Source organism: Cryptomeria japonica, chromosome 8, assembly GCF_030272615.1.
Source record: "Cryptomeria japonica chromosome 8, Sugi_1.0, whole genome shotgun sequence".
Taxonomy (NCBI): domain Eukaryota; kingdom Viridiplantae; phylum Streptophyta; class Pinopsida; order Cupressales; family Cupressaceae; genus Cryptomeria; species Cryptomeria japonica.
The window spans coordinates 345,482,594-345,501,356 of record NC_081412.1 but is presented as its reverse complement, the minus strand read 5'-3'; the positions used below and the strand labels follow the sequence as shown (position 1 = coordinate 345,501,356).

Genomic DNA, 18,763 nt, shown 5'->3' with positions numbered 1-18,763 from the left:
TATGACTTCATTACAAACAAAGTTCAAAATTTACAAAGTTGCCTCATGGAGGCATGCAATCCACATGGTGCCCTGCACCATACTCTTGGGCAAATTTTCCCTCAAGTCCTCTTGAGGGCAGTGCTGCACAATTGATTCAAGCTTGTCCATATGATTCTTTGACCTCCAAGTAGTCTTTGGACTCACCAACAGCTGAAACTTTGCATTTGCCTTCGGTTTGTTTTTCATTATTGAATGTTGTCTTTCATTTGATGATTGATCCCTGACTTGTTCTTCCTCTGAAAATGGGGTTGAACCCATTGTTCCATGGTTTGTAATGGCTGCATCCTTCATGTGCTCTTCCTCATACATATATCCATCTCTCTCACTGCTTCATCACAATCTCTCACAACATACTATCCATCTACCCAACAAAGATCCTAGAAGATGCTTCCATCTACCCACTCTCTCTCTATCAGTGGAGGAACTCTTGCACCTTCTCGCCAGCTTTATCTCTGTTAGAGGATAGTGATCACAGACCCTCTCTCATGTCTGTAGCAAACACACCTTCTCATAACTCTTTCTCTCTTGCAGCTTTAAGATGGACCATAAGCACCTGCAACCAACACACTTCACAATCCACCATATCAACCAGCTCCGATACCAATTGATGCAGAGCATGGTGGGCTTCAAGGAGTTGAAAGATACAAAGCACTAATTTTTTTTAGATCACCCACAAACTTTCTTCAATGAAACATGGTTCTTCAAGGCAAAAAAGACACCACGGATGGAATTAAGATGACCCAAATCACTTACCGAACCTCTAATACACCTTGGACATCATGAACATAACAAGATTAAGCCAAACAAAACTTCTTTAAAACACTGGTTATTCCATACTTCCATCACTTACACCGAATAGGGCTAATCCCTTGTAGCCCTAACTGACAAATCTGAACATAACTCTTGAACCAGACCTGATCTCCACAAAATAAATACAGTTTTGGATACCCTTTTGGGAGTTCTAAAACATATCCAAAATGATAATATGGTTATTGTTAAAAATTAGGATCTTAGGATACTAATCATTATAATCAAGATCATAAAGTAAATGAAATGAGAAACATATATGCATAAATGTACACATTACACAAGATATACATGGGGAAAACCCTTTTGGGTAAAAAAACCCCATAAAGCATCATTTTATTAAACAATTACAAATATAGTCTATCATAAAATAGACTTGAACTTGGGGATACTCCTCCAATACTTCCACATGGCCAATAATACCTCTTGTGCATAGTGATCCAACTCACCATAAAGCTCCAAATTCACACAACTCTCAAATGAGAGAGAACCTCCTTAAATATAGGAGAAAGGGTGGCTTCACTAGTCACACCTTTTCAATAACCCCCACTCATAAATAATTAATAATCTAATAATTATTAGATTATAATTATTTCAAATGGGATATGCTTATAAAGCATATAATATATAAGGTTTTATAACCTTATATTACAACATTATATATAAATGTTATAAGGATGCGATCCCTAATAACATTATGTTCTAACAGTTCTTTTGGAACATCTACCCTTATAATTGACTGGTAATTTACAGCCTAGGCCTAATTAGGTTTGTTTTTCAATCTGAGACAGGCGAACAGTCATCCATAACTTTTGCAAAACACATAATGAACAAAATCGATTCGATGGGGTTGTAGATAACCTAGTTACAGACTTTTCCTGAAGTTTTTATAAAGATCCAACAGTTAAGAAGGAAGTTATGGCGTTTTTCCCAAGACTAGGAACCCTAGGCAGGGTTCAGACCTGCACTCACCAAATCAATTAGATTCAAAGTACTCTCACATACAATCAATGAGGAGTGGGCTCTTATCCGTACAAGGCCATACAATTGCTTGGAGTACAGAAAAAAATTAGGAAAGTGCAGAAAACTAAATGTATTTTATTCAATAACTTCTCAAAACTTTACATTCCACTTCTACCCTACTCCTCACGACTTTACATGAGATGTTTGAACATATTTAAATTCATTCCCAACCGTTGGTAACTGTCCAGCCAAATTCCATATGACTTTTCAAATGATGACCTTTCATATTCCCAATTTTTGTATTCTTGCAATTTTTACATTTTGACAATATTTTGCAAGATTTCACAATATTTGACAACTTGACCCCACAATTACCTAGAAACCTAATCAAATGACTCAAATGCAGTAGACATGGTCCCAAATATGACCTCATTACAAACAAAGTTCAAAAATTACAAAGTTGCCTCATGGAGGCATGCAATCCACATGGTGCCCTGCACTAGAAGGTTGCTTCATTTTTGTTCGGAAGTGAGAGCTACAGAGTAAGACATACACCAAGAGCTAAGGAATCATTGCACAAGACAGATTTAGCCATCAAAGGTGAGTAAATCTTTCATTTTTTAAAGAACATGAGAAGGAATAGATCAAAGGCTATTACACATCCTCTCACCAAGAAAAGCTCACAAAAATCTCCTGGTGGCTTCCCACAACCAGCTGGCCCACATCCTTTCATGCCAATGCCACCATCTTCTAAAGAAGAGAATGTTTCAATTTCACGAAAAAAGAGGCCCATTGGACAAGGCCTTCACAAATGGAGTGAGAGAGGTTGCAGATCAGAGCATTGCTCATTGCATTTATGGCAATGGGCTTCCTTTCAACATTTTTAGATCACCTTATTAGTGGGATATAGTGATTACACTTTACAATACACCTCCTGATTATGTTAGTCCTAGGTATGAAAAGATGTGAGCCACCTTTTTGGCAAAGGAGAAAGCTTCAGTATTGACATCATTGAGAGTGAACGGATACATGGCCCAAAGTAGGTGTCCATTTCTAATGGATGGAAGGATTGCAAAAGTAGAGTATTGATAAATTATAGTAGTGTCCCCTAAACGGGCAATGTTTTTGAAAGCAGTAAATTGTGCAGGGCAAGTAAAAGATGCAAGTTTTATTACCAACATCCTCATGGAATCCATTGAAATGGTGGGGCTTGAAAATGTTGTCCAAATCACAACGGACAACGATAAAAACTGTATGGCTGTTGGTTCTCTAATGGAGGCTACATATAGTCACATTTTTTGAACACCATGTGCAATCCACTCACTCAATTTGATATTCCAAAAGATTGGCATAGAAATTGAATGGGTCAAACAATTCTACACAAAGGCCAAGGAGATTCAAATGTTTGTGACTAATCATCATATGTCACAAGCCATATTCAAGACCTTATCCAAGTTGTAGTTGTTGAATTTTTTATTTTTTATTGTTGATATGTGACGTGTATTTTTTATACCATGTTAGGTTGTCGAGACACGATTTGAATCTCACACAATCATCTTAAGACGACTTGTGAAGGTGTAAAAGGCCCTGAGTTCTATCATCATCAACAACTTGTTAAACTAGATGACAAGTAGTGGGATCATGTGGAATATGTTTTGAATTTCACTAAACCCATCATGAGCATGATTAGGTATGTTGATACTGATCACCCATTTTGGGTGAAATTTATAATGCCATGGACTCCATGATGGAGAAAATAAGAGCAATTATAGAAGTACAGAAAAAAATTTCAAAATTGTGCAAAAGATTATTGTAGACCATTGGAACAAGATGACCACCCCCTTGCATCTCTTAGCATTTTCTTTGTCACCAAAGTATTATAGAAAAGAGGTACTTTCATTGCCAAGGAGAGTGGCACCATATAAAGATGGGCAAATTGTTGCTAGCTATAAGGTTGCATTTAGAAAGATATATACAAATAAAGAAATCCAAAGTATTTTCGTGAGCCAATTTGGCCAATTCATAGCTTCAAAAAATCATAATGTTTTCGTTATTTTAGACAAATATAGGAAACCTGTTGATGAGTAGTTGTATCTACATGGTCAATGCTTCATTTTCTTGCAGCCTCTTGCAATTAAAATTCTCTCCCAAGAAAATATCTTTTTACGTTTTATTTTTCTCGTTTTTCATTCGATGCTATCATGCTATATATTATATTTTATAATAATATAATTTTATAATTTATGTTTTAAGTTAAATTTTAAGTTTTGATTCTTGAACTATAAAATTAAATAATACTAAATGTTGTATGCAAACTTAACAAGTTGCAAGTTCTTCAGCTGAGTGGAATTGTTGTACATGCTCTTCATCCACTTGGTCAAGTCTAACCGTTCGGGTGCGTAAAAAGCAAAGGATTTGGTCTACATACACTCCAACCTTTGTCTCTTGTCACATAAGAAGACCTGAATGCAATGAGGGTGTGATAAAGAATTGGGATTTAACCCTTGAGTGTGCTGATTTAGATGCTACAATTGCACAACTTGATGAGGTCTCAATAGATGACACAGCTTTAGCACTTGACATAGCTAGTGAGAGAGGCAATACAATTGATTGTGGTTCAAATGAAATTGAACCAAATATTGACCTTGATGCTTTTGATGAAGAAAAAAAAATGATTATTAAATATCGATTGTAATTTTCATTGTAATGACATTTTGAAATTTGAGTTATCATTTATGCAAATTATGAATATGAGGCATTTGATTATTCTATGTATTGGCAATTTATGAGTATCATTGTTGTTATAATTAACAATTTTGAACATATCTACACACCCGTGTGCACACGCACAAGCACATGCACACGCACACGCGCGTGCACACACACACACATATTCCCGTACTCGTACACAACAAAGAAGAATTGTCGTACTAGGTTCTGGTTCCCATACCCATACCTGAACCCGCAACTAAAGAAAAGAGCAATTAGAACTATAAAATAATTCATTTTTGTCTCAAATGTCCTTATTGAAATGATAAAATGATTTTCATGGGCAGGTCCCCTTTACTTTTCCCAAGGCATCCACTTTTGAACAGACATTAAGCAACTTTAATAAAATACAACACTTACGTAAATAATTTAACATTAAACATTAGAGACTTAAGTTTATATTTTAAATACTCCACCTGGATCCAAATCTGAGCATACCATGTTGAAACTAAAGCAATGGAAAGATGGCTGGTGCCAACTTGGCAATTTACTAAAAATAGATGTGCTCTCCAAGAAGTTTGGGGAACACCCCAAGAGTTCTAATTTTTCTAAAAGTGTCACCACAATTTATAATGCTAATTGAGCCCAATGCCATAAATAGACACCCTGAATAACTGAACTTGTGTTCTCCAAGATCTTTGGAGTTCTCCCTAACTCACCTAGAAGCTTGCAGGAAAACTTGAAAAAATGGCCAAAAGCTGATGAAACAATATCGCATAAAAATGAGGACATTATAGAGTGTCAGACCAATTGGATGATTTATTTAGGAGTTGTTTGTAGTAATCCATTGCATATCTCACCATGCCTTGTGGATTGCTTATCAAATGACCATCAGAATCTAAGATTGGATCTTCTTATTTGGTTTGCTGCAAAGGCACTCTACCAACATAGACCATTTAGTTGTCTCTGTCATCTTTTGCAAAAAAAAATCATCTAATGTAGAGTTTGGGTAGAACTTCTGCTAATGATAAGAAATGGTCACACTTCTTTAAATATTGCAAAGTCACTACATACATACATACATATGTTAAATGTCAAATGATGTATTCCTATTTTTAGAAAGTCACCTATGTTTCTATTTTTGAAGCTTCCTTCTTGTATAAAATTCCTTGGCTACCTTTATATTCATAATGCAGGGAGCGTAGAAATTTTACAGTTGTGATAATTCTTATATCATTGCTTATTGTTGCAATTATCTTTCTTCACTCAAATTAGTTCAGCTTTTTCTTATGCTAGATACTAAACTTTCCTTGTAACATTCTCTGCAAGCATATTTGAACTTTCTAGAATTCAAACAAACATTAAACTGCCATTGTGCTTCTATATACAAGTTTTCTGGCAGGTTAGTTAACTTATAGATACTATTCTTTGTCATAATTTTTCATGTGGCCCTTAACTATTGAGTATTAGGAATAATGCAACCCACCCATTTGTATAAAGAATCATTATGTCACCCATAATTAAAGCACTTCCATACAGGCCCCATTAATGTCTCAACTCTCTTGTTCCAACATTACGTTTGGCATTTTGTTTTCAAATCCCTGCCAAGCTACAACATCTAATCACCACATTTGAGTCTATTCTCAAGGCTTCAAACATTGTTAAGTTAGATGCTGACCAAACACCTCAACCTGCTTAAGGAGGCAGAACTTATGAATGCATAATCAAATTTTGAGCACTTGAGGACAATGAGAATAGGGAGAAAGAAAGAAAGAAATTATATTCATGTCATGGATAACAACAATTGGTCAATTGGACTTAAAAGTTACAACGAGTAGAGAATCTAGAGAACAGAAGGGCCTAAAAAGTGGTTATAAGCTAAAAATAAACTAAATGCAAAACAATAGAAGAGTCTACTTAGCAAGGTTGGATTCCAAAGCAGAAAACCCTAAATATGTCAAGGTGATAAGGCTATAACTACAAACATTACAAATAATGAGTCTAGGATATGCGATCATGAAAGAGAGGTTCCCTAAGTTGTTTATATTTATTGTACAGACTAAATCAATGTCAATTATCATGACAGATATTTGAGAACTGACTAGTGGGCCAATCAAAGAATTTTGGTCTGATTTGTGTACACAGGGACATTAACAGACAAATGAAAGCTATCTAGCAGGGTTGCAGACTATGTCTAACATAAAAAGAGGAGATGTAAACATATATCCACACTCTAGTACTGAGGCAATACGGAAAATATTAAATAAGTTTTCTTTTGCCTACTGGAATAGCTTGCTAACTATTAGGAAGATACCCCAGAGAAACATATGGCACATCAATGCCATGTTTATGTCTTTTTCTTTCAGAGCCAATTATCATGACAGACATTTGAGAACTGAATTGTATAGACAGGGATAATTAACAGACAAATAAATGCTATGTAGCAGGGGATGACAGTGTCGAACATAAAAAGAGAAAAGAAAAGTAATTGCAATATCTAACATAGAAAATATATATCCAACCTCTAGTACTGGGACAATGTGTAAACATATTAAATAAGTTAACTGTTGCCTATTGGAATAACTTGATAACTATTAGACAAGATGCCCTGGAGAAATCTCTGGTACATCATAGTCATGTGTGCGTCTTTTTTTTTCATGACTATCAAATAAACTAGCAACGGCTAAAAATAATTGAAGGAACATAGCCTATTCAATAATTGACATATAAAGGTTATGATCAGAAAATAAAAGAAAATAGAATGTTTGACTTCCTCCCACTTGCATTAGTTTTAGATTATGCAGCTGACCCTTACAATGATTCACTTCACTGTTGAAGGATTACTTGCATCTATGTCAAAAAAAATTAAGATATAACAACACAAACAGACTTCAATCAGAGGCTATTTTGCTAAATGCTTTGTTACCTGCCTCTAGGCGTTGATGTTTGTCGACTATGCCCTGCAACAACATTAACATCCTGAATTAATTGGCATTATCTAGCAGCAAGATCTTTCAAAACACAAAGAGCTTCATCTCAATCATTAACACATCAACAATTTATATTCCATAAGAAGTTTGCTGGTTTACAAAGCTAAAAAGCTTTTTCAAGCAAACAGATAGAACAAAGCAAACCGATGTCCATAAATGAAGTAAGACTAACTTCAAATGATTTTTCTATTTCATGTGGTATCCTATTCAAATTGTCTCCAGTTATTCATGGCTACAACACTCCTTTTAATGATACTGTACAATTCAAAAAGCCCATGCTCCAGTACCTTAATTATATTCAGTCAAATCTTACTCAACATACCTCTTTCATGAGGTACATATCTCTGATCAGCGTATGCTTGCTGACCCCTAGTATCCTTTCTTGGAGAGGACCTTCTACCAGGAGAGGGCCTTCTATCTAGTTTGTCCCTTAGATCTCCACCCCGATATTGGTGTCTACCTGCCAGAATTAATTTGTTTGTAGTGAACATCTGCCTTAAAAAACTAGAATATGCACACTCACAACCAACCAAAGAACTATGCATCAAAAAAAAAGTGAAGTCCTGAATCCTTATCATTGATAAGCATATGATCTTAACATGAAATTGAGATATAAAAAACTTGCAGTGGCTAATAACTCAAATGCTTGTTATGTCTAAATCCAATTGGAAGTACATAAAAAATTGATGGGTTGTTCAATAAACAGATTCAACTCCAAGGAAAGCACCTAATTGAAAGTGACTTTTATTTCACTTATAATAGAGCTGCTCCAATTTTAGCAGACAAGAAGCTAAAGATATGCAGCAAAGACCCTTAAAATTTGATAAGACTTCATGGAACAAGAAAGCTGATTGGTTGATGACAATTACCCTCGCTTTCCAGCAAGGAGATTTGTAAATGTAATTCAATTTTCAATTCAAGGTGCAAGTTATATTCAAGGTTATTTTTCTTTTCAAGTATATGTTATTTCTCAATATAATAAATCTAATTATTATCTGGTATGTTGCAGATGGAGAAAGAGCATTTATAAATTTCGATGTTCTTCTCACAATCACCGATCGATATATATATATATGCCAATCAAGAAGATCAAGCAATACCTTGACCGGTCATGTCTATTAGACATGACCGATCAAGATATTACTTGATTGCGCCTCTTCAAACCATAATCGCATTTAACCGATACCAATCGGTGTGGGTGTAATTAACAAATAAAACCGATACCAATCGGTATTTTATGCATTACGATTTACAACCGATGTTAATCAGTAGTTTAGGCATTGGTTAAGAACCCGATGTTAATCGGGATTTATAAGCAAGGTTATATATATATATAAATCGAAGAATACAATCACAGCAAGATCGTATATAAATGAATATCTACATAAGCTTGAGTTATCATGCATATAATTATTGGTATAAAAAACCCGAACATAACATATCAAAGAGTAATTATAATAATCATCAAACAAAGGAATGATAACTGAAGTCTTATCATAGTCTATAGATGAGATAGATGATTGAATGAGAGACTTCATTTATCTCTCATTCAATCATTTATCTTACCAAGGCTATCATGTATCAACACTCCCTCTTAGCTAGGGAAGATAAATGAAAGACAACATATCTAGCATCACATTTCTCATGATGGTCAGTATTCCTTACGTAATCTTACTCTCTAGGGGATCATATCACCTAGACATGTGACATGAAGTATCATCAATCATCTGATACAAGAAATCACATCACCTAAACACGTGACATGAAGTATCACCTAAACGCGTGATACAAACGTTCATCACATCAACTTGTGATAACAAGATATCACCTAAGCACGTGATATCAGTATTGCCTAAACACGCAATACTTTAAGAATAAGTGCATGAGAATAGTTAAATTCTCAACTTATCCAAGTTGTGGTATGTGCACTAACATTTTATCCAAATGTTTTACCACAACACAATCATGGCACATCCATGGCATACCAGAGATCCAACATGATAACTGATTTGAACATCATAAGATCGTCACCTTATAATGTCTACATACAAGTGTTCATTATCTGAGAGATCGTCACCTCTTAGACATGAACACAGGGGGTTAAACCCATAAAAGTCCTAACATGACAAAGAAGTTTACACATAAAACATCTTAATAAGTATAGGAGTACAAAGCAAATTAAATTTCAATCATACCAAGACCTTTTTTGAAGTGCTCAACTTTCACCCTTGAAAGTGGTTTGGTAAGAATGTCTGATGTCTGCTCTCTTGTACAAATGTATTCCAACTAGATCACATTCCTATCTACCATGTCTCGTACATAATGATATGGAATCTCAATATGTTTGGATCTGTCATGAAACACCGGATTCACTGAAGGTTTTATACAACTTTGGTTGTCGCAATGAATAATTGTAGTCTTCATTGGTTCACCGAATAACTCCACAAGCAGCTTCCTAAGCCATGCTGCCTCTCAAGCAGCCATGGAGGCTGCAATGCATTCGGCCTCAATGGAACTCTGTGCTACTGATGACTGTTTTCTGCTAATCCAGGATATCATGGCTGAACCTAAACTGAAACAGCATCCTGAGGTGCTTTTCCTGTCAGTTACACTTCCAGCCCAATCTGAATCTGTGAATCCGTGTAAATCTAGTTCAACTCTCTCATATTTGAGACCAAGTTTTAGGGTACCTTGTAGATATCTCATGATATGTTTTACTGCTACCAGGTGTATCTCCTTTAGTTCACACATAAACTGACTCAAGGCATTAACTGCATAACATATATCTAGTCTTGTGTTTACAAGATACATCATGGACCCAATCATTTGTCTATATAGAGTAGGATCTGAGGGTTGTGATTCTGTTGCTGCTTCCTTAAGTTTATGAAGGTTTGTTTCCATTGGAGAGGTCACGGGTCTGCAGTTTAGCATTCCAAATCTCTTCAAAATGTCCAAGGTATATTTACCCTGGTTTAGTATAATGCCATCAGAATTTTGCCATACTTCCAAACCTAGGAAGTAATGAAAGAGTCCCAAGTCCTTCATGTCAAATTCTTTAGCAATGTCTTTCTTACACTGATCTATGAGGTGATCTTTTCCTGTGATTAACAAATCATCAACATATAGAATCAATATCAACATATCACCTTTGTCTTGCTTGTAGTAGAGATTTGGATCTGCATCATTCTTTGAGAAGCCTAGCCCTGAGAGATAAGTGTCAATTCTTTCATACCAGGCCCTGGGAGCCTGTTTAAGCCCATAAAGAGCTTTCTTGAGTTTACATACATGAGATTCTACATCATGAATCTCAAACCCTTCAGGTTGCTCTAGGTATACTTCTTGTGCAATCTCTCCATTAAGAAATGTTGTTTTTACATCCATTTGATGTACTTTCCATCATTTTGTTGCTGCAATGGCTAAGACTGTTCTTACTGAGGTATATCTGGCTACAGGTGCAAAGGTTTCTTCATAGTCAATTCCTTCCTTTTGTGAGAACCCTCTAGCTACAAATCTAGCCTTGTGTTTCTCAATGCTGCCATCTGTTGCATGTTTGATTTTGAAGAGCCATTTGGAGGTGACAACAGATTTTCCAGCTGGCCTAGGAACAATCTCCCAAACATCATTTTTCATAATGGACTAGTATTCCTTAGACATGGCATTCTTCCATACTTGATGTTTAAGTGTATCTGATACATTAGTAGGTTCAGCTTTTGAAAGATCATTCATGAGAGCAACGTAGTTGGTAAGTTTGTTAGGCTTTTTGCTTTCTCTGAAGGTTCCTAAAGGGACAACATACTTCTGAGCTTCTTCTACAGTTTTGGTGGCCCATAGTGATCTTTTCTTGAAATCTTCTCTAGGTGGGTTTTGAGTTTCATCTTCATTTTCCTCAAGACTCTCCCTTTGAAGCTCAGGAGCAGGCTCTTCATTTATGCTAGGGGTAGGGATATAGACTTCAGGTTCAATTGAGCTTTGGGCTCTTTTGAAGGCTAAGTCTTCTTCAAAGATTACATCCCTACTCAGTTCAATATTCCTCTGACCAGGTATATAGATTTTGTAGGCCTTGGAGGTTTCACTATATCCTACAAGTATTCCCCTTTTTCCAGAAGGCTCTAATTTTAATCTTTTCTCCGTAGGTACATGAATATAGACAAGACACCCAAATATTCTAAGGTGGTTGATATCTGGCTTTGTTTTAGTAAAGACTTCCTCAGGGGTTTTATCTTCAAGAGGGGAGTGAGGACATCTATTTTGTATATATATAGCAGTGCTGGTTGCTTCTGCCGAAAGATTGGTATTTAGATTCTGATCAAGAATCATGGCTTTGACAGCTTCTACAATTGTCCTATTTTTCCTCTCAGCTACCCCATTTTGTTGAGGATTATAAGGTATAGTAAGCTCCCTCTTAATCCCAGCATTTTTACAAAAATCTTTAAACAAATCTGAGGTGTATTCCCCCCCATTGTCAGTTCTTAAGGTTTTAATTTTATTTCCTAAGTAGTTTTCTGTTAGTGATTTAAATTCCTTAAACCTATTAAGGATCTCTTCTGATTCTTTACATTTCAAAAAGTAGATCCAAGTTTTCCTAGAGTAGTCATCAACAAATATTACATAATACAAAAATCCCCCTAAAGAAGGTACGGACATAGGTCCACATACATCAGAATGAACTAACTCTAAAACTTTGCTTGTTTTCCTAGTACTATTTTGAAAAACACCCTTAGTATTTTTACCTAGGGCACATCCCTTGCATGCCCCTGAATGATATTGCTTTAACTTAGGTAGACCTGTGACAAGGTTTCCCATTGATGATAAAGCTCTAAAATTCAGGTGACCAAGTCTTCTATGCCAAAATTCTTTAGCATCTGTAACTTCATGGATTAGGGGTAGGTTGGGCTTTGTGCACAGCTCATACAAGTAGCCTTGTCTTTGACCAATGGTTTTAGCTTTCTTGATAGATGAATTCCTTGGCCAAGCCAACACTCTGTTGTCCATGAAGGTCACTTTGTACCCATTATCCTCTAGTGCTGATATAGAGACTAGATTTCTCTTGATGCCTAGGACATATAGTACTCCTTTAAGTTGCAATGATACGCCTGACTTCAGTTTGATGGTGTAGGTTCCAACTCCTCTGACTGGATGTGTGGAGTCATCTCCGATAGTCACTTCCTCATCATTCTCCTCTATCATAGAGTCTAGCACTTCTCTAAATCCTGTAATGTGTCTGGATGAGCCACTGTCGATCACCCAGGAGTTAACCTTGTTTGATGCTTGGTTTGTAAGTGCTGAGTAGAGTACATACTTCTCGGAGTCATCTTCCCCTTTAGATTTTCCTGTTTTGGCAAATGTGGCTTGTTGTTTGGCTCTTTCCGGACATTTGGCAACATAGTGTCCAAATTTGTCAAATCTATAACATTGAATCTGTGAAAGATCCTTCTTGAAGGTGTTCTTGCCATGACGACCTTTCCTCTTCTTAAATTGTTTCTGCTTGCTTTTCTTATTGGAATTTGTATTTAGGACTTGAAGATCTTCATCTATATTCTTTTGTTTGATCCCTTTCTTATTTAACCTTGATTCTTCTTGGAGACAGTCTGCTTTTAGCCTTTCAAACTTTGGAAATTTATCCCTTGCACTGATGCCTTGGACGAATGTTTCCCATATACTAGGCAACCCATCTAGAGCAATGAGTGTTAATTCTTTGCTTTGGATCTCATATCCAAGGGTTGCTAGCTCATCCCTTGGGGCTGATATCCACATGAAGTAGGCATTGACTGACTCCCCTTTGATCATAGCTATATGATTTATTTCTCTCTTTAAAGCCAAGGTTCTACTTGCATTGGATATCTCAAATGCATCTTCAAGTGCTTTGAACATGTTGTAGGCCGTTTCATGTTTCCTTATGATGGGCATAATATTATTCCTCACCCCATCAACTATGATTTTGATGGCCTTTTCATTTCCCTCTATCCAAGTTGCTATGTCAGGTTCAGTCTCAGGTTCTGTAGTTTCAGTTTTTACAAATGATTCAACTTTATTTTCTCTTAGAATCATCTTAATTCTAAACTTCCATGCTGAGAAGTCATCACCTCCTCCGAGTCTATCTTCGAATCTGATAGTGCTAGCCATTTGGAGAAATGTGATGTTGAGTATATGCTTGTCTTGAATTTTCCACAAAATTGAATAGCCTCAGGTTCGTTTTAACTATAGCTCTGATACCATGTAAATGTAATTCAATTTTCAATTCAAGGTGCAAGTTATATTCAAGGTTATTTTTCTTTTCAAGTATATGTTATTTCTCAATATAATAAATCTGATTATTATCTGGTATGTTGCAAATGGAGAAAGAGCATTTATAAATTTCGATGTTCTTCTCACAATCACCGATCAATATATATATATATGCCAATCAAGAAGATCAAGCAATACCTTGACCGGTCATGTCTATTAGACATGACCGATCAAGATATTACTTGATCGCGCCTCTTCAAACCATAATCGCGTTTAACCGATACCAATCGGTGGGTGTAATTGACAAATAAAACCGATACCAATCGGTATTTTATGCATTACGATTTACAACCGATGTTAATCGGTAGTTTAGGCATTGGTTAAGAACCCGATGTTAATCGGGATTTATAAGCAAGGTTTTATATATATAAATCGAAGAATACGATCACAGCAAGATCGTATATAAGTGAATATCTACATAAGCTTGAGTTATCATGCATATAATTATTGGTATAAAAAACCCGAACATAACATATCGAAGAGTAATTATAATAATCATCAGACAAAGGAATGATAACTGAAGTCTTATCATAGTCTATCGATGAGATAGATGATTGAATGAGAGACTTCATTTATCTCTCATTCAATCATTTATCTTACCGAGGCTATCATGTATCAACAAGATTTACCAAGCTGAAAGAAGAGAGAAAGAAATCAGCAAGAAGTCAAAAGGTAGAGACAAATATAGCACATGGACGAGCAACATCAAAGCAAAGGTATTGGACTTCCTTGGAAGATACTCTCAAGACAAAATAGATGGTCATCAAACTTAGCTTTGATAATATTTTGAGGAGCAGTTATTTGCTTGCTTCGGGTTACATGCTGGAGCATAATGGTCTGGACCCTCTAAAAAATACACTCTATTAATTACCCCCGACTTTCAAACCTCTGAAATATAAAAATCAACAGTTTTCACAGTAGTGCTTAAAGATAAATTTTAAATTTGATATATTGGAATTGAAATTGGAAGCATTGGTTATGTACGATGGGTAAAGTCATCCCCCTTACATAGTAATGATTAGTAAAGTGGTATCAAACTATACAAACTTAAAGAACTTGCAAGTTGCATGCCCCATGAGAAATAAGTTACTGCTATTTCAAAAACTGTCTAGAAAGTGAAATAGTATATTTATTGTTAATAAGGCACCACTAGAGGTTTTGAAACCATATTTTTATTAATAAACCATCAAAGCTAGACAAAACCACAATACAGAGTCAAAGAGTCTTACTGTCTATACAAATCCTAATACATTTGTTCAGACAAAGTTGAGAGAAAAAATCAAAAAAAGAATAAGTAATGTTTAATCCACCACTTGTTCAACGTCTAATACAATATAGAAAAGATGACTCAATGCATTATCCCCACATGGGATGATTAGTATCTAATTTAGGTTGGAGAAAATGAGCCACACCCAAACCATGATAAAGTGCCTACCACAAAGCCCGGTCAAAAGAAGGGTCAATAACTTAACCATCAAGCACCTCAATATGCAAATGGAAGGTAATAATTTAGAATTTTAGAGTCCTATTGAGTCCATGAAAAATAGCCATATCAAAGCCAAGCTAGGAGCCCCGAGGACCAGAGTGTGGCTCAATGGGGGATGTTGGAGAAATTAAACCAAAACTGAACTATAATAAGGAACCTACCAAAAATCCTAGTCACCAAGTGAGTCAAGAGCTCTATGGTAGAGCACCCCAACATGTATGGGAGGTTCTAGGTGCAGGTCCTAGTTGAATAGATTCATGAATCAAAAGGCCAAGTCTAGTTGATCTGACCCACATCATTTCATTCTAAAACAAATTAGCAATGAACAAGGTGTCTAAGGGATATAGATCAATAAAGTCAAGGGTAGATCATCCTAGTGTATGGGTCATAAACAAAAGATGGTCCAATCGTAGGCCAAAAAAAGAGTCACCCTTAAAATTGCAAGCCAATTTCAAGGATAAAAGTTCTCCTAGCCAAAAGATGGTTGAAGAGCCTAGGCCAACAATCAATCAAGATGCAGCCCCAAGAGACTGCACAAAAAAGGTTTCCAAGGCACACAAGCTAAGAAGATGAAGGGTGGATCATCTCAATGCATAAAGTACAAAAAAACGAGACAACTTATCCTAGGGCAGCAAAGGAGCTATTCAAAAAATTGCAAGCAAGTTCCAAAGGGAAATGGTCAACTAGTAGTGTTGAACTAAATGATCAACCAACTTGATGGATTTAAAGAAGCCCCTCAAAACAGAAAAAGGTGACCCTAAGATGGAATAAGCTAAGACGGATTCCGACAACAAACAAGCTGCCCTTGAGGGGCCACAAAGTTTCAATGGTCAAGAGACCCAAGTGATCTTGCAAGAAGCAAGGTGTGTCTGTAATGTCCCCTTATGTTAGTACTTGGGAAGAAGGGAACAATTAACTTGTAAATCAATTGCAAGAGACTTCTTACAAAAAAAACTCTAAATTCTTAAGAAATATTGATAATGCTGATAACAAATACTTAATAGAATGGTAATGTATCAAGTCTGAAGTAAAATAATAATAAGTAATATGAATAATCTAGCAAATAATAATATGTGGATTGGATAGTAGATCACTGCTGTATCCAATATGACTTGAGGAATCGTGCAAGATCTGGATGTTCCAATCTGCAGAAGTATAGAGAGATCTCTGCTCTTCCTGATGTGTCAATGTGAGATATATGCTAAAAGACTCCTCCTTGATGGTAGCAATAATGCTATAAAGTGCTGTGTCTGATATGGCAATAACAATATGCTGAATAATCTTCTCCTATTACCTATAGTGATGAAGGATAATCGCTGTTTCTGATTATGACTTGGGAAATATACAGTGTGTGTGGTACTATTTCTGATTTATCCTTCAAACTATGCAACCTGTTTGATGCCAAAGGCAAATGCTCAATTGAGCAGATACAAATATGGATACAAATAATAAACAAAGACAAAATCTGATGATGATAGGAATGGGTATTTGATCCTCCCTTAAATATCTTTGATACTGATTGGCTACATCCCTTCGATTCGGAGTAGTCATGTCTTCCCTTGATTGTGTCTCTTCATAAGTGATTGTTTAGGGGTTAATCACACTCCTCCATGAAGATTAGATATGATGTTCTAATCACACCAGTACATGATTATTTGTAATCGGAGTTGCTTGGTTATATGATTATTATTTAAATGACAAACAAATGGAATGGTTAGTTGCTGATTCCTTCCTTTAATCGATATTTGCTTAATTCTTAGCAATTGCTTAATCACTGGTCATTAATCGTTGTCCTGAATCAGTTAGTTTAAGCAATATCGATTCTCTTTTGCAATCATCAATAGGTTTTCGACTAGCATGATCTTGTCTTGCTGATCGGATCCATGATGGTACTTGATATATCTCATTATATAATCACAAGGCAATCAATACTCTTTCTGTTATCTTATGATAGTGATGAATAAGAGTGGATGTTATAGTTGTGACATTGATAAGAAGTTGTCTCCATGTATGATCGATGTAGCATTGATATTTGAGTGTTGTTATATCCATGCAATTGGCTGCCTTCATGTTGTCTTGCTGATGATGATGGGACATGTTACTCATCCTCTCCATTGTCTTTCTTCTACATGACAGATATTATAGATTGATATGGATGCATACATGATTGGTGCATAAGAGATCTTTGTTATAGTCATAGCTTCAATATGTTGTAAGCCTTCATTCCTTGATTATGAGAAGTGTAGATAGCATATCAAACTTCTTGTCTTCACTACTCTATCTTGTTCTCTATGCTTTACACGGATCCAAGATAGGAAAATCATTAAGTCTAATGAATAGGACGATTTTCCTCCATTAGGTCTTCATTATTTATCGATACAATGTGTAATGCTACCTACTTGTACTACTTAAATACTATGTACAAATTGTTATTTCCTAACTACTAACTAGTTGAAGGTTGTTCACCGCTACAACTGATAAATTAAATACAGGAAATAATAATGTACATGACAACGCATACCAGACACAGTGTTAGGGGTAAATAACGTATGTTAGTAAGAATAATATTTATAAGTGTGTTTTGTTGTGTTTATGATTATGTTTGTCGCCGAGAGGTTCCCGTCGGGTAGTTGGGAGTTGGTGACGGTTGGCAACTTGACCAACCGTCGGGTCTATATATTGTTTGGTTGGAACTTCGGCAGAGGGATTATGTATGGACATTTTGGACATTTGAATAAAGATATAACTCTTCTAGTCTAACTGGTATCATTGTTATTTATGTTGTGATGTATGACTGTTCAATTACATGAGTATTTGGTACGTGTGGAAAACACTGTGTTATCTGTTCATTCACCAACCATACATTAAGGACCAAACATTTTGGCGTCGTTTCCTGAACAAACTTGGAGATAACTATGGCGGCAGGCGGAAGCAATTAATGGGCCGGCCATTCAACCAGCAATTAATTGTCGTGGACAGCGACACGCACGAAGAGAGTACCACGGAAGAGGAACAAGAGGATCAGTTGACGGCAGACTTGGTGGAATTGTGGGACGTGTCAGTCATGCAGTACGTGCAGAGAGAGGCTCAGGAGAGAGTCGTCTCGGAAGGCACGGTACGTGGTGAACTCACCATCAGCACCCCCGTCTTTGACCTGCTCGGAAGTATTCCAAGGTTACTTGCCAGAAATCTGATTGCACTCCAAGACCGAAGGGAGGAGACGGCACAGGAACTTCGGCGGCAACAAGTACTCTGAAGGTACGAGGAGCGGAGCCGTAGGGAGGAAGAGGAGAGGGAGGCTAGTCGGCGCCGTACCTCTGGCACTTGATGCCCCTACAGCCAAACAAAGATAAGCATACCACTACCACCGAAGGAGTAGACGAGGGAAATGTACGAAGATCTCTCCGCATAAAACAATAGACCGAAAGGAGACGGCGGCTAAGGGAGGTTGCCGACTCGAAGAGTCCGGAGAAACACAGCA

At 36.4% G+C, this 18,763-nt stretch overlaps 1 protein-coding gene across 4 annotated transcripts in view; it reads right to left on the bottom strand.

The window, feature by feature from the left end:
* Positions 1-18,763, bottom strand: part of LOC131045343 (zinc finger CCCH domain-containing protein 13) — a 194,320-nt gene that overhangs the window by 150,212 nt on the left and 25,345 nt on the right. For all 4 annotated transcript variants that reach the window (XM_057978925.2, XM_057978926.2, XM_057978923.2 and 1 more), the window contains exons 2-3: positions 7,834-7,971; positions 7,448-7,481 (exon numbers count right to left, since the gene is read on the bottom strand). In XM_057978925.2, coding sequence (XP_057834908.1) covers positions 7,448-7,481; positions 7,834-7,971 — 172 coding nt within the window. The remainder of the gene's footprint in view (positions 1-7,447; positions 7,482-7,833; positions 7,972-18,763) is intronic.